Here is a 22,955-nt window from a genome sequence, read left to right on the forward strand (position 1 = left end):
TTCGAGGGCTCGCCTGCCCCAAGGGGCTGCGGGTCGGTGGCCAGGTGGGCCACGGGTCCGCCCGGGCGGAGGTGGCCGAGGTCACAGGTGCTGCAGGGCTTCCTGTCCCTGCTCCGTGTACCCGTCATCGCGGTGGGTGTTCGCCCACTGGCCGAAGGACTCGTGGATGTGTGCGTTTCTCTGCGAGTTGGCCAGGCGCTTCTTATCCCGGGAGAAGAAACTAAACCTTTTAGGAGAGAGACAGACAGACATGAGAGCAGGTTGGAGCTGTGTTCTCTGGTTTCTTATTTTTCTGCAATGCCAGGGACACAGAGCAACAAACACAGAAGGGGGCAAATCCATTGAAGGTGTGAGACAAGCCATCGCCGGCGCGGACCTGGAGGTCTCATGGTGTCTCCCGCCCCGCACTACCAGGGGCCTCCCCGGCCAGCAGGAAGCTCAGGCAACCCTCCCCGGGTCCTTCTTGTCCTTGGTGGAGCTGGGGACGCCACCCAGGACCCCCACCCTCATGCTGTGCAAGCGCCCCGGCCGCTGAGCTAAACCAGGGCTTTCTTTAATTCTCCTCGGAATGCTGAGAAAGGAGTGCAGGAAAGCTGCGTGGATTGTAAGGCGATTCTGATGGAAAACACTGAATAGTTATAATTAAAAAGTGTGTGTGTGCCGGGCGTGGCAGCGCACGCTTGTAATCCCCGCGCTTGGGAGGCAGAGACAGGAGGATCGTGCAGGTTCGAAGCCAGCCGTGCGCGCTGGCTTAGGAGACCCTGTTTCCAAATAAAAATGTAAAAATAGGTCTGGGAGTGTAGCCCGGAGGTAGAAGGGCTTCCAGGAACCCCAGTACCACCAAAAAAAAAAAAAAAAAAAAAAAAAAAAATGTGTGTGTGTGTGTTTGTGGTACTGGGAATTGAACTACTCTGGGGCATCCTACCATTGAGCTATACATCCAACCCTATTTTTTTATTTTTATTTATTTATCTATTTACTTATTTGGCGGTACTGGGATGTAACCCAGGGGCATTTGACCCCCGGGCTATACCCCCTGCCCTATTTTTAATTAATTAATTTATTATTTATTGATTTATTTTGCGGTACTAGGAATGGAACCCAGGGGGCATTCAACCTCTGAGCTATACCCCCTGCCCTATTTTTAATTATTTATTTATTTGTTATTTATTTATTTATTTATTTATTTATTTTGCGGTACTGGGGATGGAACCCAGGGGGCATTCGACCTCTGAGCTATACTTCCTGCCCTATTTTTTTATTCTTTATTTTGTGTGTGTGTGTGGTACTAGGAGGTGGAACCCAGGAGCTTTCTACCTCCAGGCTAAACCCTCAGCCCTATTTTTTTATATATATAATTTATTTGGAAACAGGGTTTCAGTAAGTTGCTGAGAGCCTCACCAAGTAGCTAAGGTTTGCTTTGAACCTGTGCGATCCTCCTGTTTCAGCCTCCCAAGCATTGGGATTGCAAGCGTGCGCCACCACACCCGGCTTTCTTTCTTATTCTTTCTTTTGAAACAGGGTCTCACTACGTTGCGGAGGGCCTCACTAAGTAGCTGAGGCTGGCTGCAAACCATGATCCTTTGGTCTCAGCTTCCCAAATGCTGGGATTACAATCGTGCCCCACCACACCCAGCTTCTATTTATTTTATTATTTTATTTTTTGTGGGTCTGGGGATGGAACCCAGAGGAGTCTGACCTCCAAGGGACACCCCCTGCCCTATTTTTTATTCTTTTTTTTGAAACAGGGTCTCACTGAGTTGCAAAGGACCTCATTAAGTAGCTGAGGCTGGGAACAGCGATCCTCCGGTCTCAGCCTCCTGAATGCTGGGATTACAAGCGTGCGCCACCATGCCTGGCTCCTATTTTTTATTTTTTAGGGGAACTGGAGATTGAACCCAGGGACATTCTACTTCTGAGCTACACCCCCAGACCTATTTATTATCATTATTTTTTTGTGTGTGGTACTGGAAATGGAACCTAGGAGCATTCTACCTCTGAGCCACATCCCAGCCCTATTTTATTATTTATTTATTTATTTATTATTTATTTTTTATTTTTGGTGGTTCTGGGGTTCCTGGAAGCCTTTCTACCTCTGAGCTACACTCCCAGACCTATTTTTATATTTTTTTATTTGGAAACAGGGTCTCTTAAGCCAGTGTGGCTGGCTTCGAACCTGCACGGTCCTCCTGTCTCTGCCTCCCAAGTGCAGGGATTACGAGCGTGTGCCACCACGCCCAGCTCATTCATATATATATATATGGAGAGAGAGAGAGACCGCGTGCCTGTGTGTGCGTGTGCGTGTGTTATTGGGGATTGAACTCAGGGGCATTCTACCTCCAAACTACATCTCCAGCCCTATTTTATTTTTATTTTATTTTATTTTTTTTGGTGGTACTGGGGTTCCTGGAAGCCCTTCTATCTCCGGACTACACTCCCAGACCTATTTTTACATTTTTATTTGGAAACAGGGTCTCCTAAGCCAGCCCGCGCGGCTGGCTTCGAACCTGCGCGATCCTCCTGTCTCTGCCTCCCAAGCGCGGGGATTACAAGCGTGCGCCACCACGCCCGGCTTTTATTTTTATTTTAAAACAATGTCTCTAGCCAGGCGTGGTAGCACATGCTTGTAATCCCAATACTTCAGAGACTGAGACAGGAGAATGGCAGGTTCAAAACCAGCCTCAGTTACTTAGTGAGGCTCTCAACAACCTAGTGAGACCCTGTTTCCAAATAAGAAACAGAATCAGGCTAGGAGTGTAACTTGGAGGTAGAATGCCTCTGGATTCTATCTCTAGTGTAAAAAACAAAAACAAAAACAAAAAAAAAAGTGTCTTGCTAGGTTGATGACAGCCTCACTATGTTGAGGCTGTCCTAGAACCCATGATCCTCCTGTCTCAGCCTCCCAAGTCCTGGGATTACAGGCATGTGCCACCAAGCCTGGCCAAGCTCTCTTCCTTACATCAGATTTGTACGTGTGCTGGTGAACAAAGGCATGATTTCCAGAGTGGGTTTGGGTTATGTGTGAGCTTTTTCCCCAGGTTAACTGGGACTATTAATTGGCCCCAAAATACAGCAGCAGCACCTCTCTGTCCCGATTCACCTCTGCCTGACTTTAGTAAGCAGGAAAGCCTTGTAGCATGCCTGATAAGGAGGAAGAGAATTCAAACAGGAGCCTCCCTCCCCGCCTGCCCTCCTTTTTGTCACAAGACCCACCGGCCGAAGGGCTGGGCAAGACCAAACGTTTTAGAAAGCCACCCCAGGAAAATAGAAAGCACAGTATTAGTGTCACTCGGGGATGGCAGAGGGCGTGGACTACTGACCCGTCACTTAAAGGACCTTCTTTACTGGATCGTGGGCAAGGTGGTTTTGTTTTGTTTAAGCACAAAAACAAAAGAGACAAGAAAGAATGATCGTGACAGAGCCGAGGACGGAGGCGTGGCTCGTGTAGGTGGCGCGCGATGGAGCCCCAAGGCAACCCGCTTGGGGTGCCAACACGCAGCGGTGCCATGCAGCCAGCGTGGCCAGAGGAGACGCCCGCTCCAGCAGCGGCATGCCCAACGCACACGGCCCAGACAGAACACACACACACGCACGCATGCGCGGTGCCTACAAGGGACACGAGCCGTCGGACAGGCTGCAGCGTGGGGTCGTCTAGTATCAGTCCCGCTGCCACCATGGGCATTATGGCTGTAAAGATCCTGGTCAGAGAAGTACAGATAGACACAGAGAAGATAAAAACAGGGAGCATGGCAGAGAGGCCCACTCCACAGCCCGGCCGGCCGAGGGGTTTGCCTGAGGTCTGTGTCACCAGTGGGGTCCTGCCCCCAAATCTATAGCTTTGCTTAAAGGGGATTAAACCCAAGGGTATTCTACCTCTGAGCCACACACCCAGCTCTATCATCCATCCATCCATCCATCCATCCATCCATCCATCGATCTATCTATCTATCATTTTTTGCAGTACCGGGAATGGAACTCAGGGGCATTCTATCTCCGAGCTATACCTTCAGCCCTGTTTTGTATTCTACCTCTGAGCCACACACCCAGCTCTATCATCCATCCATCCATCCATCCATCCATCCATCGATCTATCTATCTATCTATCTATCTATCTATCATTTTTTGCAGTACCGGGAATGGAACTCAGGGGCATTCTATCTCCGAGCTATACCTTCAGCCCTGTTTTTTATTCTGTATTTTGAAACAGGGTCTCACTAATTTTCAGAGGGCCTCACTAAGTAGCTGAGGCTAGCCACAAACCTGGATCCTCCTGTCTCGGCCCCCTGAATGCTGGAATTACAAGTGTGCACCACCATGCCCGGCTCCTGCCCTGTTTTTTATTCTTTATTTTATTTATTTATTTATTTTTGATGGTACTGGGGGTGGAACTCAGGGGCTTTCTACCTCCAGGCTATACTCCCAGACTTATTTTATATTTTATTTGGAAACAGGGTCTCACTAAGTTACTGAGAGCCTCACTCAGTAGCTGAGGCTGGCTTCGAACCTGTGCGATCCTCCTGTCTCAGCCTCCCAAGTGCGGGGATTACAAGCGTGCGCCACCATGCCTGGCTTTTATTCTTTATTTTGAAACAGGGTCTCATTAAGTTGTGGAGGTCTCACTAAGTAGCTGAGGCTGTCCGCGAACCGCGATCCTCCTATCTCAGCTTCCCAAGCGCTGGGATTACAAGCGTGTGCCACCACGCCTGGCTGGTATGGCTAGTTTTAACTCCTCCCTTCTGCCAGAATCTTCTGGAAGACTTGGGCCAAATTAAGTTCCAACAGTAGTAGTTCAGGCAATGTAATGGCAGCTGTGAAAAAATTATTTCTAGTGAAAGTGAGGTGAGCCAGTGCTTGGAGGCTGAGACAGGAGGATCGTAGATTCGTGGCCAGCCTTGGCTACTTAGTGAGGCCCTTCACAACTTAGTGAGACTGTTTCAAAATAAATAAGATGAGCCAGGCGTGGTGGCACACACCTATAATCCCAGTATTTGGGAGGCTGAGACAGGAGGATCAGGGACGGTTTCAGGCCAGCCTCAGCTACTACTTAGTGAGGCCCTTTGCAACTCAATGAGACCCTGTTTCAAAATAAAGAATTAAAAATAGGGCTGTGGGTACAGCTCAGAGGTAGAACAGCCCTGGGTTCCAGCCCCAGTACCACACACACACACAAAAACAAAAAACAAAACAAAAGAAAGAATAAAACAGGAGCCAGGCGTGGTGGCGCACGCTTGTCATCCCCGCGCTTGGGAGGCTGAGACAGGAGGATCGCACAGGTTCGAAGCCAGCCTCAGCTACTGAGTGAGGCTCTCGGCAACTTAGTGAGACCCTGTTTCCAAATAAAATGTAAAATGGGTCTGGATGTATAGCCCGGAGGTAGAAAAGTCTCTGGGTCCCACCCCCAGTACCACTGAAAAAAAATAAAAGAATAAAATAGGGCTGGAGGTGTAGCTCGGAGGTAGAATGTCCCCGGGTTCCATCCTCAGTACCACAAATAAATAAGTAGATGTGTAAATATGTAGGAGACGGGCAGCAGGCAGGGTCACTGCCGCTGTTGGAGACTGGTGGCCGCTGCCCCAAGACCAACGGAGCCGGCTCCCCATCCTCCTGCCTCTCTTACCCAGCAGAGAACTACTGTGCCTGTGCACATGGGACCAGGACCGAGCGGTGAGGACTGCGTGAAGGTGGCGCTGGCGCGCTGTGTTCTCTGAGGACAGGGCTGAGGTCACCCGGGGCTCCACGTGACCTCCCGGGGCTCAGCCACCCGCCCGCCCCGGCCAGTGGTGCACAGTCACGAGCTATTCTGGGTCCATCTTCAGGCATGCTGTTTTGACTGGCAGCGAGAGTTTCTGGTTCCCTGACTGTGTCCGGCCCAGAAATACCACATCTGACGTCTCTGGGGCCTTTGAGAGATAAGGGACCTGGGCAGCGGGCCCACAGCTGGGGACCTGAGTTGGGGAGGAGAAGGGGGCTGAGGATCGTGCCCACAGAAGTCATGATTTCAAAGCTGGGGTGGTGGCACACGCTTGTAATCCCAGTACTCGGGAGGCTGAGACAGGAGGATCACGGGTTCGCGGACAGACTCAGATAACTAGTTAGGCCCTCTGCAACTTAGTGAGACCCTGTTTCAAAATAATGAATAAAAAAATAGGGCTGGGGGTGTAGCTCGGAAGTAGAATGCCCCTGGATTCATTCCCAGTACTGCCAAAAAAAAAAAAAAAAAAAAAAAAAAGTAGGGCCAGAGTTTCGCTCAGGGGTAGAAGGTTCCATCGCCAGTACTACAATAATAATAATAATAATTAATAATAATAATAATAATAATAATAATAATAATAAAATAGGTCTAGGAGTGTAGCTTGGAGGTAGAATGCCCCTGGGTTCCATCCCCAGTACTGAAGAAAAAAAAAGGTCAGGAGTTTAGAAACCCAGCTCTGTGCCTGCTTGGCAGGAGGATCTCAGTGAAATTCACTGCCTCCCTGAGCCTCAGTTTCCCCATCTGAGAAATGGGAACAGCTGTCCTAGCTTTGGGCCTCTGACAGCGTAGACGATACCTTAGCTCGAGCAATGGAGGCTGGCAAAGCTTCTGTCCACCTCCTCGGTTGCTTAGGCAGGACTTGGGGAGTAATGAGGTTGAAAACCGGGGTCGGGAGCACGAAGCCCGGCTGGCAGGGAGGCGTGACCTGCACTACACAGACATCAGGACTAATGCCACCCAAAGGCAAGGACCTAAGAGACGAGACGGACCCAGAGGAGCGGCACAGGAGAACCCAAAGCGCCCCAGCCACAGCCCTGGCCCCCAGGGGAGATCCGGCCCTGCCCAGGCTCCTCCAGCCTCACAGCACAGCTCCCGGGGAGTAGCCAGGAGGACAAAGCCGGCCAGTGTCTGCGTGTGCTGGTCAAAAGCCTTTTGTACCAGCTGGCTCTCCACTGACCCCTGGGAGGCCGGGGTGCCTCGGGCTGGCCACCTGCGCCTCCTGGATGGGAGGGAGGCTCTGTCTCGTTCACTGTGTCTTTTTCTTTTGCTGGACAGAGATTGAAGCACGGGGCATCTACCTTCGAGCTGCACCCTCAGCCCTTTTTATTTGAAAATAGGGTTTCAAGCCAGGCGCCACGGCACACACCTGTAATCCCCGTACTTGGGAGGTTGAGACAGGAGGATCGCAGGGTTGCGGCCAGCCTCAGCTACTTAGTGAGGGCCTCCACAACTTAGTGAGACCCTGTTTCCAAATTAAAAAAAAAAAAAAAATAGGAAGCCCATCGAGGTGGCGCACTTAGTGAGGGCCTCCGCAACTTAGTGGGCTCTGTTTCAAAATAAAGAATAAAAAAATAGGGTTGGAGATAGAATGCCCTGCGTTCAATCCTTAGTACGACAAACAAACAAAAAAACCTAAAAATTAGCTCAGAGGTAGAATGTCCCTGGGTTCAATCCCCGTAACACACACACACACACACACACACACACAGAGAAAGAGAGGATCAGTAAGTTGCCAAAGGCTGCCCTGGAACCTGTGATCCTCCTGTCTTACAAGGACTGGGATTACTCGTGATTACAGGCGTGTGCCATCACACCTGGCTCATTTTTCTTTTTTTCCTTCTTTTTCTTTCTTTCTTTCTTTTCTTTTCTTTCTTTCTTTTTTTTTTTTTTTTTTTTTGGCGATTTGGGGATGGAACCCAGAGCCATTCTATCTCCCAGCTATACCCCCAGCCCTATATTTTATTCTTTATTTGGAAACAGGGTCTCACTGAGTTGCAAAGGGCGTCACTAAGTAGCTGAGGCTCTTTGCAAACCTGGATCCTCCTGTCTCAGCCTCCCGAATGCTGGGATTATAAGCGTGTGCCACCATGCCCGGCCTTATTCTTTATTTTGAAACAGGGTCTCACTGAGTTGCAGAGGGCCTCACTAAGTAGGTGAGGTCGGCCGAGAATCTGTGATCCTCCTGTCTCAGTCTCTCAAATGCTGGGATGACAAGCGTGCGCCATCATGTCTGGCTGGCTCATTTTTAAAATTTTGAAACAGGGTCTCACTAAATTACCAAGGACTGGCCTCAAACCCGTGATCCAGCTGTCTCAGCTTCCCAAGTACAGAGATTACAGGCGTGAGTCAATATACTCAGCTGTTAACCCTCTATCTGAAGGCCTTTGGGGGTCCACGAACCCCTATAACTGAACACAGAATTCTATGTTGTTTTTTTTCCCCCAAGGAAAAGGTCTGTCAACTTTTATCCCCCTCAAGGAGGTCTGCCCATTACCAAGAACCACCCAAGCTGCGCATGGTGGCCCACGCCTGTAATCCCAGCATTGGGGAGGTTGAGACTGGAGGTTCGCGGTTTGCTGACAGCCTCAGCTACTTAGTAAGGCCCTCTGCAACTCAGTGAGACCTTGTTTCAAAAAAGAAAGAATAAAAAATAGGGCAGGGGATGTTGCTCGGAGGTCAAATGGCTCTGGGTTCCATCCCCAGATCCGCAAAAAAAAAAAAAAAAAAAAAAAAGCCACCCAATGGCTTAAAGTTTTCCGGAGGACAGGGGCCGGCTACGCCTCGCCTCTGTGTCTCCCATAGCAACCGGGACCTGCCTCTGCATGTATCTGGCACCACTGAATACTTAGCGAATAGACAGAGGGCAAAATGGATGAATCAGCACGGGAATTCATAGACGGGGCGGGCCTGGAACATTCCACCACACAGCTGGCATTTCAAGCCCCTAAGTCACTGTGCTCAGAGCCCAGAGCCACCTCCCGCTCCACGTGACACACGCAAGCCAGTTGCTGAGCCCCAGCTGCGGGCCCAAGCCTCCCCCAAGCTCCCAACCTCCCCTCCCGGAGGCCCCGAAGGAACTGGGAGATGGACTGGAAGTTGGGGTGCAGGCCAAACGTGCCGGGGTTAAGCAGGCCTCAGCAGGCTGTGGTGAGCGACAAAGCACAGTCCCAGGAGCAGATGCCCGGGGCTGACGTCACAGGCGCTGGGGCTGATGTCACAGGCACCAGGGCTGACGTCACAGGCACCGGGCTGACGTCACAGGCGTGGGAACCTCCGGCTTAGCCTTGTGGGGAGCAGCCCCCGAGTCGCAGGGGCGTCACTTACAGCCGCTTGATCCCAGACTCGGGCTGGGGGGACGTGCGCGGGTGTGCAACGGGCGGAGGTTGGGGTATTCGATTTTCCTCTTCGATTTCTTCACTGAAAGGGGTGAGAGGCAGAAGAGAAATGAATCCGAAATGCTCTAGAGCCCGGCGTGGTGGTACACGCCTATAATCCCAGTACTTGGGGAGGCTGAGACAGGAGGATCACAGGTTAGGCCAGCCTCAGCAACTTAGCCAGACCTTGTTTTGTTTTCTTTTCTTTTCTTCTTTCCTTCCTTCCTTTTTTTGTGGTACTGGGGATTGAACTTAAGGGCATTCCACCTCTGAGCTACGCTCCCAGCCCTATTCCCCCCGCCCTATTTTTTATTCTTTACTTTGAAACAGGGTCTCACTCAATTGCAAAGGGCCTAAGTAGTAGCTGAGGCTGTCTGCGAACCGCGATCCTCCTGTCTCAGCCTCTCAAACGCTGGGATGACAAGCGGCGCCTCCACACCCGGTACAATCGCTGATGAACTGTGAATTACCAGCTGCCGCTGGGCCGCGCGTCACGCACCTCTTGTAGTAGGCCAGCTCCTCCTGCAGCAGGAACACCTTGGACTTCAGCTCGTTCCTCTCCTGCAGCACGTCCCGCAGCTCCTGCAGCGTGAACCGGGGGCGGTCGGGGTCCTTGAGGTCCAGGGCCGCCTTCTCGGCATCCGAGAGGCACTCCTCTGCGCTGGGCTCCGTCTGGAGGAGGCAGAGAGGCTGCTAATGAATTCCTGGCAGCTGCCGCCACGGGGCCCACTCAGCTTCCCGCCCCGGGGTGCAGCCTGCCAAGGCCGCTATTTTCAGCCCCCGAGGGCGGCCTCAGCACACTTTCTGTACAGCTCGGCTCTGGAGGTGGAAGCGGCGGCCACCTGTTCATTGTTCACCCCCCGCAGGCTGAGCGCAAGGGCCCCGCTCGCTGGGACTCCATTACCAAGACGTGAAGGAGACCCCGGAGCAGGAATACCAAGCCCCATGGTGCCAGCGCGCCCTGGTCACTCGGCTGGCTCCCTCCCCAGTCCTCCTCTGGCAGGCTGCTAAGATCACTGCTGACTGGACCAGAGTAGTTGAAATCACAGACACACACAACTCTTTATTTATCCTCTTCCTTTTTTTTTCTTTCTTTTCTGCTGTACTGGGGTTGGAACCCAGGGGCATTCCACCTCCATGCCCGGCATCTTTTTTTATTTTGAAACGCGGTCTCACTGAGTTACAGAGGGCCTCACTACATTGCTGAGGCTGGCCCCGAACCTGCCATCCTCCCGTCTCAGCCTCTCAAATGCTAGGATTGCAGGCAGCTGCCACCACGCCTGGCTTCCTCTTCCATTTTTAATATCAAGGGAGGTTTTTCGTTTTGTTTTGTTTTGTTTGTGGTACCGGGGATGGAACCCAGGGGCATTCTACCTCCGAGCTACACCCCCAGCCCTATTTTTTATTCTTTATTTTGAAACACGGTCCCACTGAGTTGCAGAGGGCCTCACTAAGTAGCTGAGGCTGTTTGCGAACCGCGATCATCCTGTCTCAGCCTCCCGAATGCTGGGATGACGAGCGTGCCCACCACGCCCGGCTTAGCCAGGGAGTTGTTCCAAGCTGCTCCCAGCCAGCCATCCACTCGGAGCAGTGTAGTGAGCCTGGGGCCCCACGTCCCACAGTCCACTAGGACAGCAGTGGTAAAGCTCAAAGGTGGGGGAACTAGCCATCCACCCACCCCCCAAAATCCTCCACAGAGCACAGGAAGAGGGAGAGCCAGCCGGGACAGCAGCACCCAGCCAAGAGGCTGAGGACTCCAGAAGGCCAAGCCGAGGCGTCTCGCAGCCTCAGTCCAGGACACGCTGTTCTGGGAAGGGACACTTGAAAGGAGATAGCATCCCCGGACAGATCAGGGACGGGAGGTGCAGCGCTGGCCACACCCAGCCTCAGAGTGGAATCAGGGCTGCTGGCCAGCGGGGGACAGCAGGGAGGGAGAAGTCATCCTAGTCTTTGGGAGGCTGAGACAGGAGGATCGCAGGTTCGAGGCCAGCCTCAACAGCACTGGGAGACTCAGCAACCTAGCAAGACCCCGTTTCAAAATAAAACTAAACAAAAGAGGACTGGGGGTGTAGCTTGGAGGTAAAACACTTCTAGGTCCAATCACCAGTAATAACATACACACGCATGCATACACACACACACACACCCCTCAGCGGAGACGTGCGTCCCCAACCTCCTGAAAACTTCACAGGGCTTATTCCCACCTGGGAGCTATAAGACAGAAATTATAAAGCCGGGCGTGGTGGCACACGCTTGTAATCCCAGTATTTGGGGGAGGCTGAGAATGAAGGATCGCGGTTCGCGGACAGCCTCAGCTACTTAGTGAGGCCCTCTGCAACTCAGTGAGACCCTGTTTCAAAATAAAGAATAAAAAATTGGAGCCGGGCGTGGTGGCGCACACTTGTAATCCCGCGCTTGGGAGGCTGAGACAGGAGGATCGCACAGGTTCCAAGCCAGCCTCAGCTACTGAGTGAGGCTCTCAGCAACTTAGTGAGACCTGTTTCCAAATAAAATATAAAATAGGTCTGGGAGTACAGCCCAGAGGTAGAAAGCCTCTGGGTTCCACCCCCCGTACCACACACACACAAAAAAAAATATTGGGCTGGGGGTGTAGCTCAGAGATAGATTGCCCCTGGGTTCCAAGAAAGGGCTTCCTGGGAGCCCACGTTCTTCTCTGGAGATGAGACAACTTGGGGCACTAGGAAGCTCCAATCCCCTAAGAGTTTAGGGGAGCCCCTGCCAGGTGCATCAAAACCCTGACTCCTGGCATTGAGCCTTGGGCGCAGGAGAGGAAGGCTTGGCCCCGCTTCCCAGAGCCCGGCCTGCACTCACTACGCTCCCGGCAGCCCTGCCCGGCTGTGGAGCCCCGGGGAGCGCAGAGGGCTCTTCCCACGGTGGCAATCGGGCGATCAGTCTAAGCTTATTCCACGAGGGAGCACGGAGGTGGCTCGGGTTATCTCTGATAAGCCAGGCCTTCCGTCCTGTGTGCGTCCCTGGAGGCTCCTTGGGCACAGCTAGAGGGAGATACCCAGAGCCCCAGCTGCTGCCAAGGAGGCCCCAGAGACAGCCAGCAAGTGACGGGGCCTCTCTGGAGGCTGAGAGAGGCGGCGGCTTGGACCAGGGCCTCCACCCTGGTCTCCCAGAAACGTTCCCCACCACCCGGCTCAACAAAGCTTCCTGGGAACATAATTGGGGGCAGCCCCTGGCCTGGCAGAGGGGCAGCTGTGCTCCGGTCACATTTGAGACCTCTGGGCCCACCAGGTATAAACTCAGCCTGGTTTTCTTTTCCTTCCTTCCTTCCTTCCTTCCTTCCTTCCTTCCTTCCTTGTCCTGGGGGTAGAACATAGAGGTTTCTTACCTCCGGGCTATACTCCCAGACCTATTTTATATTTTATTTGAAAACAGGGTCTCAATAAGTTGCTGAGAGCCTCACTAAGTAGCTGAGGCTGGCTTGGAGCCTGTGCGATCCTCCTGTCTCAGCTTCCCAAGTGTGGGGATTACAATCTTTCTTTCTTTTTTTGCAGAACTAGCAATTGAACCCAGGGGCATTCTACCTCCGAGCTACACCCCCAGCTTTATTCTTTATTTTGAAACAGGTTCTCACTAAGTTGCGGAGGGCCTCACTGGGTAGATGAGGTCGGTCACGAACCACGATCCTCCTGTCTCAGCCTCCCAAGTACTGGGATGACAAACGTGCGCCACCACGCCCGACTTGAACAATGCTTTGAATGGATGAACAAGGCAGGTGCCCAGGGGCCAGCTCTGAGCTGGACGCCCTGGACCTGAATGCCGAGTTCCAGGCCCAGCTCTGCCTCCACCCAACTGCGTGTCCTGGGGCCAGAACAGTCTTTCCCTCCCGCACCCACTGCTCCGCTCACCCCCGCTCACCTCCGGCTCCTCCTGCCCGTTCAGGCTGAGCTGGCCCTGCAGCCTCTCCCGCAGTTTCCCCAGCTCGGCCCTCAGGCCGCCCATCTCCTGCTCCTTGGTCTGCAGATCCGCCTCCAGCTCTACCTTCTGCTCGATCAGGGCCTTCCCCTGGGCCTCCACCACCGTGACCCGGTGCCGGAGGTCGTGGTTGATCTTCATGAGCCGGGTCTGCTGCTGCTGCAGCTGTGGACAGAGGGAGCTCATGGCGCAGGGTACGGTTGCTGGGGCATGCACTGCGCAAGCGCAGACCATTCTCAGGGGCGCCAAGCACGCTATAGACGTCTGTATCTATCTGCAACTGGTCCTCTTGGCTCCATCGACACCAGAGGTGGGCAAATTTTTTTTTTTTTTTTAGTACTAGGGATGGAACCCAGTAACAGTCTACCTCCAAGCAACACCCCCAACCCTTTTTATTTTATTTATATATATTTTTTGTGATACTGGGAATTGAACCCAGACACATCATAGATCCAAGTTACACCCCCAGACCAATTTTCTCCTTCCCTCCCTTCTTTCTTTCTTTCTTTCTTTCTTTCTTTCTTTCTTTCTTTCTTTCTGTCTTTCTTCCTTTCTTTCTTTCTTTCCCCAGTACTGGGGATGAAACCCAGGGGCATTCTACCTCCAACCTACACCCCCAGTCCTATTTTTTTTTTTTTTTGGTACTAGGGATGGAACCCAGGGGCATTCTCCCTCTGAGCTACACTCCCAGCCCCATTTTCCCATTTTTTATTCTTTATTTTGAAGCAGGCTCTCACCGGGTTGCAAAGGGCCTCGCTAAGGAGCTGAAGCTGTCTGCGAACTGTGATCCTCCTGTCTCAGCCTCCCAAATGCCGGGATAACAAGTGTGTGCCACCACTCCTGGCTGTAGTCTTTTTTATTTTATTTTATTTTATTTATTCACTCGCTCATTGTTTGCGGTACTAGGGATTGAACCCCAGGGCATTCTACCTCCAAGCAACACCCCCAGCCCTATGTTTTATTCTTTATTTTGAAACAGGGTCTCACTGAATTGTAGAGGGCCTCACTAAGTAGCTGAGGCTGTCTGTGAACCATGATCCTTCTGCCTCAGCCTCCTGAATGCTGGGATCACAAGCGTGTGTCACCATGCCCGGCTACAGGTAACTTTTTTTTTTTTTTTTTTTTTTTTGGTGGTACTGGGGGTGGAACCCAGAGGCTTTCTACCTCCGGGCTATACTCCCAGACCTACTTTATATTTTATTTGGAAACAGGGTCTCACTAAGTTGCTGAGAGCCTCACTAAGTAGCTGAGGCTGGCTTCGAACCTGCGTGATCCTCCTGTCTCAGCTTCCCAAGCGCAGGGATCACAAACGTGTGTCACCACGCCTGGCCTTACAGGTAACTTTAAATTTGAGCAGAGATGCTGTACGGGCTCCTGGGCCCTGCAGAGCTTGCCCTCCCCAGGGCACTGAGGGGGCGGCTGGGGAAGCCTCGGGGTCCTGGCAGAGCCTCAGGACCCCCCCACAAGGTGTGGAGGAGCCAAGTTCTGAGCACCCCAAGGATGTCCACCCACCCTACACAGCGTAAAGAATGATACAGAGGGGAGGCCGGGCCTCCACTCACAGCCTCCACGTCCTCGTTCTTGAGGCTGAGCTCCCTGTCCTTGGCGCGGATTTCGTCTCGCTGCTTGTCCACCACCTCCTTCAGCCTCTTCATCACCTGCCGCTCCCGCTCCGACATGCCTGGGGGAGGACAGGGACACAGCAATGACTCCACCTCCCCTGGTGGCACCCCACCTGTCATCCCAGGACTCGGGAGGCTGAGACAGGAGGATCACATGTTCAAGACCAGCCTCTGCAAGGAATGTGACTTTCATCAACCTAGGCAGACCCTGTTTCAAAATAAAAATAAAATAAGGCTGGGAGTGTAGCTTGGAAGTAGAAGGTCCCTGGGTTCGATCCCCAGTACCAAAAAAAAAAAAAAGAAAGAAAGAAAGAAAACAGGGTCTCTCTGTAGGCCCAGTATGGTGGCGCACGCTTGTCATCCCAGCATTTGGGAGGCTGAGACTGGAGGATCGCGGTTCGCGGACAGCCTCAGCTACTTAGTGAGGCCCTCTGCAACTCAGTGGGACCGTGTTTCAAAATAAAGAATAAAAAATAGCGCTGGGGATGGAGCTCAGAGAGAGAATGTTCCTGGGTCCATCCCAAAACTGAAAAATAAAATAAAGTAAAAGGTCTCTGTAGCCCAGGCCTCCTGCCTCTTCTGGCCTCTTCCAGCTCCTCCAGGGCTTAGTCTCTGCTTCTGGCTGCAGAACCCGCCAGGTTTTGCCCTTCCTGTTTCCGCCTCCTGGGGCTCCCGCCTTCTGACCTCTCTGAGCTCCCTCGGTCCATTTATCAAGCCTCAGCTCACAGGCCGTCCTCACACAGGCTCCCCGGGGCCACCCAAAGTAGCCACGCCATTACTCACCCTTACATCCTCCTTTTCCCTCCGGGCCCCAGACTTTTTATGTGTGTGTGTGAGCTAGGGCTAGGAGCTGACCCAGGGGCGTTTTTACCTCTGAGTCACACCCTAGCCCTTTGGATTTTTTATTTGGAAACTGGGTCTCACTGAGTTGTGAGAGTCTCGCTGTGTGGCTGAGGCTGGCCGCGAACCTGCGATCCTCCTGTCTCAGCCCCCCAAGTACTTGGATGACAGGCGTGCGCCACCACGCTCAGCTGAGGAAGGGCTTTTTAATCTGGAGGCTTCCTAGGAGCAGACCGAGGAGAGCGGCAAGGCGGCTCTGAGCACGGTGTGCTCTGTGCTAAGTGTAGAGAAAGCCATCCTGGCCGGGCGCACGCTTGGAATCCCAGCATTTGGGAGGGTGAGACAGGAGGATAACGGTTCGCGGCCAGCCTCAGCTACTTAAGGCCCTTGGCAACTCAATGAGACCCTGTTTCCAAATAAAGAATAAAAAATAGGGCTGGGGATGTAGCTCGGAGGTACAATACCCTGGGTTCCATCCCCAGTACTGAAAAAATTAAAATTAAAATTAAAAGCCAGGTATGGTGGCACACGCTTGTAATCCCAGTGTTTGGGAGGCTGAGACAGGAGGATCGTGGTTCGTGGCCAGCCTCAGCTACTTAGAGAGGCCCTCTGCAACTCAGTGAGATCTTGTTTCAAAATAAAGAATAAAAAATAGGGCTAGGGGTGTCACTCGAAGGTAGAATGTCCCTGGGTTCCCCAGTACCACAAGAGAGAGAGAGAGAGAGAGAGAGGAGAGAGAGCGCGCGCCAGCCACCTGTTCCAGGCCTGGCTGGCTCCTCCCCACAGGAACCACCCAGCTGCACCCCTAGCTCCGCAGCCTACCCCAGGCCTGCCAGGCACCTGCTCAGTGTCACACCTGCCCGAGGGTCCAATCTCTTTTCCCATTTCCTCTCTCCAGGGACTGGTCCAATGTCTGTCCCACCAGCAGGTGGGTGCAACGCCTCCCTGTTATGTTCCCATGGTTTCCCATGCAAAATAAAAATAACCACAAGACATGCTTGGCATGTGTGCGGCCTCTGGACAGCCTCCGCGCTAGCCCTCTGGGAGCTGGACCCACGCGCTGCTGTTCCGCACAGCCCGAATCCCACGCGCTTGGGCTGGCTCCTGTCAAGCCAGCGGGGAGCCTAGTGCTGTGCGGGGAGGAGCTCCCCGCCAGATGGTCGAGGAAGGGCCCAGAACTGTGCTTGCAAAGTCTACAGCCCTGCCTGGCGGGGTGGCGCACGCTTGTCATCCCCGCGCTTGGGAGGCAGAGACAGGAGGATCGCGCAGGTTCGAAGCCAGCCGCGCGCGCTGGCTTAGGAGACCCTGTTTCCAAATTAAAAAAAAAAAAAAGTAAAAATAGGTCTGGGAGTGTAGCCCGGAGGTAGAAGGGATTCCAGGAACCCCAGTACCATAAAAAAAAAAAAAAAAAGATATAAGGAGCAGGGCGTAGTGGCGCACGCTTGTAATCCCCGCCCTTGGGAGGCAGAGACAGGAGGATCGAAGCCAGCCACGTGCGCTGGCTTAGGAGACCCTGTTTCCAAATAAAAATGTAAAAATAGGTCTGGGAGTGTAGCCCGGAGGTAGAAGGTCTTCCAGAAACCCCAGTACCACCAAAAAAAAAACAAAAAACAAAAAACAAAAAAAAAAAAAACAAAGTCTACAGCCCTGGGGGCAGGCAGGGCAGCTCCCGGGTCTATCCCAGAGGCCTCTGTGCACCCTGCAGAAATGTCACAAACACACTGGGCCTGGTGGTCCTTGCTTGTAATCCCAGTACTTGGGAGGCTGAGACAGGGGGATCGCAGGTTCGAGGACAGCCTCAGCTACTTAGTGAGGGCGTCACGATTGAGTGAAACCCTGTTTCCAAATAGAGAATAAAAAATAGGGCTGGGGATGTAGCTCGGAGATAGAATGCTCCTGGGTTCAATCCCCAGTACCGGAAAAAACAAACAAACAAACAAACAAAAAGAATGTCTCAAATAAACCCATGGTGCCAGGGACCTCACTTAGGCTCAGCTTAGGTTCACTCCGGTAGAGACACCCAAAGATCTTGGACTGTCCACTTTAAACCACTGGAATCTCTGGCACGTAAAAGATACTGTAATAATGCTGTTGCAAAATAGATGATAGCAAATGTTTACCGAGTTCCAAGTGTGTGCAGAACACTTCACCGCGTATAAAGTAATCTGAGCCTCCTAAGAATGCAGGTGTTTCTCAGACAAAGTGGGCAGCAACCTGGAAAAGACACTGGCCACCGCTGGGACCGGGCACAGCTAAGATCTGGCCCCGCTCTGCCCCCCCAGTTAAGACTTTTAACCCCTAGGCCACGATGCCTCTCTGTGCTCAGCAAAGACTTGAGCTGGCCGTGGTGGCACAAGCCTGTAATTTCAGTATCTGGGAGGCTGAGACAGGAGGATCACAGGTTTGAGGACAGCCTCAGCAAGTAGTGAGACTCTCATCAACCTAGTGAGACCCTGTTTCAAAATAAAATAATAGGGCTGGGCGTGTGGCTCAGAGGTAGAATGCCCCTGGATTCAACCCCCAGTACTACAAAATAAAATAAAATAAAACAGGCTGGGTAAAGTGTAGAGGTAAAATGTTCCTCGGTTCAAGTCCTAGTATCCATGAACTCTCTCTCTCCTGCCCCCAAAAGAAGAAGATTCATACCATATGGAAATTCTGCAAGATATACTAAGTGAAAAACAAAAAAAATCAAGGTGTCCTAAATCTAATGTGGCCGCTGAGATGGGATCCTGGAACAGAAGGACATTAATTTGTTTATTTATTTATTTTACTATTATTATTTTGTGATGCTGGAGATTGAACCCATGGGCATTCTGTCTATGAGTTAAACCCCTAGTCCTTTTTATTTTGAAACAGGATCTCTATAAATTGCTGAGAATCCTGCTAAGTTTCTGAGGCTGGCTTCAAACCTGCGATCCTCCTGTCTTAGCCTTCCAAATACTGGGATTACAAGTGTGGGCCATCACACCTGGCTGAATGAATGAATTTAAAATTTTTTTTTTTTGGTACTGGGGATGGAACCCAGGGGCATTCTACCGCAGAGGTCTACCGCCAGCCCTATTTTTTATTCTTTATTTTGAAACCGGGTCTCACTGAGTTGCAAAGGGCCTCACTAAGTAGCTAAGGCTGGCTGCGAACCGCGATCCTCCCGCCACGCCTGGCTTGAATTAATTAATAATTTATTTTTTGGTGGTACTGAGGATAGAATCCAGGGGCCTTCTACCTCCGGGCCACACTCCCAGACCTACTGTATATTTTATTTGAAAACAGGGTCTCTTAGACCAGCTGAGGCTGGCTTCGAACCTGTGATCCTCCTGTCTCAGCCTCCCAAGCACTGGGATTACAAGGATGGGCCACCACGCCCGGCTTGAATTAATTTAAATAAAAAATAAAGTAGGACTGGGGGTGTACTCGGAGGGAGAATGCCCCTGGGTTCAATCGCCAATTCTGCAAAACAAAAACAAAAACAAAAACAAAAACAAAACACCCAAACCAAACCCGGGAATGCGGGCAGGGGGACAAGCCGGGTTCCCTCACCTTCCTGCTTCTGGAACTCCTCCTCGGAGAAGCTGACGTCCTTGTGGGAGAGGCCGGTCAGGAGCTGTTTGTTCTCCGCCTGCAGCTGGGCGATCTGGGAGAGGAGGTCTTGTGCCTCCCCTCGCCACACGTCCTCCACCAGCTCCAGCTCCTATGGGGCAGGGGCAGCGACGGCGGGTCACAGCCCGCCAGGCCCTGGCCTCCCCACCCCGCCCATAGGAAGCTGCGCGGGCGGGCACCTGGGCCTCTGGCCATCCCTTCCCGAGGAGAATCAAGCTCTCAGCCACTGGACAAAGAAGACTGCTGACACCTCGCGCGATCTCACTGGGTTTCTGAGAGCCTCCCTGTGTTGCCGAGGCTGGCTTTGAACCAGCGATCCTCTTGTCTCAGCCTCCCAAGTACTGGGATTCCAAGCGTGAGCCACCACGCCCGGCTCTGTTTCTTTATATACAGGCTCACAAGGTAGATGCGATGGTTAGTGGTACATGGGAGGGTGTTTGTGAGCCTGGTGGTGGATGCAGACAGGAGGATCGCAGGCTCGTGGCAAGCCTCAGAAATTCAGCAAGACCCTGTTTCCAAATGTAGCTCAGAAGCCGGGCGTGGTGGCGCATGTTTGTAATCCCTGCGCTTGGGAGGCTGAGACAGGAGGATCGCAGGTTCGAAGCCAGCCTCAGCTGGTTTAAGAGACCCTGTTTCCAAATAAAATATAAAATAGGTCTGGGAGTGTAGCCTGGAGGTAGAAGGCCCCTGGGTTCCATCCCCAGTACCACAAAAAAAAAAAAAGAAAGAAAATAAAGAATAAAAAATAGAGCTGGGTATGGTGGCACACACTTGTAATCCCAGCATTTGGGAGGCGGTTTGTGGACAGCCTCGGCTACTTAGCGAGGCCCTCTGCAACTCAGTGAGACCCAGTTTCAAAATAAAGAATAAAAAAATTGGGCAGGGGTAGCTTGGAGGTCAAATGCCCCTGGGTTCCATCCCCAGACCTGAAAAAAAAAAAAAAAAAAGGAATAAAAAATAGGACTGGGGATGTAGCTGGGAGATGGAACCTGGGTTCCATTCACAGTACCATAAAAAATAAACATAAAGCTGAGACAGGAGGATCGCGCAGGTTCGAAGCCAGCCTCAGATACTTAGTGAGGCTCTCAGCAACTTAGTGAGACCCTGTTTCCAAATAAAATACAAAACAGGTCTGGGAGTATAGCCCAGGGGTAGAAAGCCTCTGGGTTCCACCCCCAGTAACACCAAAATAAATAAATAAATAATAAGTAAATCAGAGAGTTTCTCCCTTCCCCTAGAACAGCAAGCGGAGTGCCTGGGGCTGGGGAGAAGGTGCTGCGCTGACCCAGGCCGCTCCTGGCTGTTTACAGACAGGCCCTGGCCCTGAGCTTGGCGCTGCTGGCTGACCGAGTTCCAGCAGCAAGTACCACCAGCGGAGAATTCCAACCCCACAGACGCCCCAGCGGGCAGGCGCGGTGGAGCTACAGAGCCAGGCAGGGACAGAGGTACCACCTTCCTGTGACCTGAACTTCCTTCCCTGGTCCACCTGGGAAGTCTGGGGTACAGGGGGTTCCCAACATTAATGTCTGAGCGCGCAGGTGAGAGCCCAGGCCTGAAGTAGCAGTTAACGGCGGGCTCAGACTGCATACTTTGTTTACGGTAACCATCCCCTTACCCTCGGCTGACCATCCCATTTGACAGCCGAGGAATCTGAGACCCAGGGCAGCCGGGGCCTGAGATCACCGCGCCGTGAGTGGTGGGCTTGTGCCGAGGCTGTCGGGTTCCAGAGAGTCTGTCTGCTCCTGGGAGTCTTGAGATTAATTACAGGACTCAGGCGGGCCCAGGTTTGCCTGTGACCTTGGTGACGCTGCCCAACTCATCGGAGCTCGGGTTTCTGTCCTGACCCCAGAGCACAGGACCCGCAAGGACAGACACAGGGGAGCTTGCTCTGTGTGTGTGTGTGTGTGTGTGTGTGTGTGTGTGAGAGAGAGAGAGAGAGAGAGAGAGAGAGAGAGAGAGAGAGAGAGATTGAGAGAAACAGAGAAAGAGATGTTGGGGACTGAGCCAGGAACTTTCTACCTCCAAACGACAGCTCCAGCCCATTTTTATGATCTTTTTTAAATTTGGAAACAGAGTGTCCTCAAGTTGCTGAGAGCCCCACTAAGCTGCTGAGGCTGGCTAGGAACCTGTGATCCTCTTGTCTCAGCCTCCCATGTACTAGGATTACAAGCATGTGCCACCACGCCCGGCTTAGAGCTTGGCCTTAACCCCTCGGGTTTAGGCTGCAGACCCGGCTTTGGCCATTTCCCTGGGAAACACACAGATTTATCACAACATGCAGATGATGGACCCACCAGCGAGGCTCAGAGAGGCCCGCTAATCTCCTGAAGCCGCACAGCAGGCCGGAAGCCTCGCTGCACCGACGTTTCCTCCCATTTCCAGTCTGAAGGGTCTGAGGGCTGAGGTTGGGGCAGGAAACCACATGTGTACCACTTCCTTCTCCCCGGGTTCCTAGTCTGGACTCCCAGCCCAGCGGGGTGGTTCCCATTCAGTAAGACTCCCGATTCAAGGCAGAGGCTTGGCCTTCGTGGAGCCCCCAATCATCCGGTTCCCCCAAATTCCAGAGGGTGGGGAAGGGACCGTGGCTGGGCCTGTCTCACCACTCACTTGGCAAATCCCTCCCCCTCCGGCCCTCTGTTTCCTCCTCTGTAAAAGGAAGACAATTCCTACCTCACCCAGTTCAGCGAGCATTGAAGATAAAAATTAGGGCAAGGAAAAGCACCCCAGGATACAGGTTAAGAAACTGTGGGACCCGGGAAGAAACGGGCAAATATGGGCCCAGAGCCCCCCTGGGCCCGAGCTTGCATGTCAGGACTCTGGGGAATCTGCAGCCGAAGGAAGAGGACCTGGGAGGACAGGTGTCATATCTTCTTGGGGAACTGAAGGGGAAGGGGCTTCCTTCACGTGTAGGAGAGAATAATTAATAATAATAATAACAACAACAACATCTAAGCACTTTACCTCTATCATCTCGTGGAACTCTTACAAGGATCCTATTGTGACTGGCTTATCGTGGTTGTTTTTGTACTAGAGAACCCAGGGAACTTGGAACTACCTCCAAGTCTCTCTCTGTCCCTCAAACACGCACTCTGCCCTATTTTACTTTTATTAGGAAACGAGGTCTCACTAAGTTGCTGAGGGCCTCACTAAGTTGCTGAGGCTGGCCGCCAGCCTGTGACCCGCCTGTCTCAGCCTCCCAAGTCCTGGGATTGACTACAGGTGTGCGCCGCCATCCCTGGCCCGTGATTAGCAGTGGACGGATGTGAAAATAAAGCACAGAGAGGTCAAGCAACTTACCCAGGGCCGCAGGGCTGTTCACTGGTAATAACAGCCTTGAAATTCAGGTGTGATCTAGAGGATGCCTCTGCGTCTGCGGCAGGTGTAGGTAAGATGCCCCTGGCTGAGCAGGGAGGGCCGGGGTCTCCCTCCCTCCTCCCTCGGAGCCTCTCCTCTGGTCTGGTCCCCCGCACACTCGCACCCCTCGGTGGGCACCTGCAGCCGCCCGAAGCCCACCTTCTGGTGCTTCCTCTCCTTCTCGATCCGGTCCATCCGCTCCAGCCGCAGCCGGTCCAACTCCAGGCGCAGCTCGTCCAGCTCGGGGGCGACGTGGTGGCGGCTGACCAGCACCTCCAGGATCTCCAGGACGCGCACGACCTTGGGCATGAGGCGCGCGATGGCCTCGCAGCCGTGCTGGTCGATGACCCGCTCGAACTCGTGGCCCACGAGCGAGGCGATGTCGTACACGTCCATCACGGTCAGCTCGGCCACGTTCTTCTCCAGCGCCGACTCGGCGGCCAGCGCCGACCCCCGCTCCTCCTCCAT

General features: G+C 52.7%; 1 protein-coding gene across 3 annotated transcripts; it reads right to left on the reverse strand.

Annotated features, from left to right (window-relative positions):
• Window positions 1-81: 81 nt before the first annotated feature.
• Window positions 82-22,955, reverse strand: RILPL1 (Rab interacting lysosomal protein like 1; the record flags this gene model as incomplete). 3 transcript variants are annotated; one of them, XM_080717541.1, is made up of 8 exons in its annotated part: window positions 82-226; window positions 3,321-3,344; window positions 9,077-9,169; window positions 9,626-9,819; window positions 13,015-13,236; window positions 14,634-14,752; window positions 19,074-19,224; window positions 22,647-22,955. In XM_080717541.1, the coding sequence occupies 8 exons, from the start codon at window positions 22,953-22,955 to the stop codon at window positions 82-84; spliced, it is 1,257 nt and encodes a 418-aa protein (XP_080573667.1). The 3 variants fall into 3 exon arrangements, with proteins under 3 accessions (XP_080573667.1, XP_080573669.1, XP_080573668.1); XM_080717543.1 differs by lacking the exon at window positions 3,321-3,344 and having other exon boundaries at window positions 9,626-9,798; XM_080717542.1 differs by lacking the exon at window positions 3,321-3,344.

This window comes from Muscardinus avellanarius (assembly GCF_963383645.1).
Source record: "Muscardinus avellanarius genome assembly, chromosome: 21".
In the NCBI taxonomy this organism is placed as follows: domain Eukaryota; kingdom Metazoa; phylum Chordata; class Mammalia; order Rodentia; family Gliridae; genus Muscardinus; species Muscardinus avellanarius.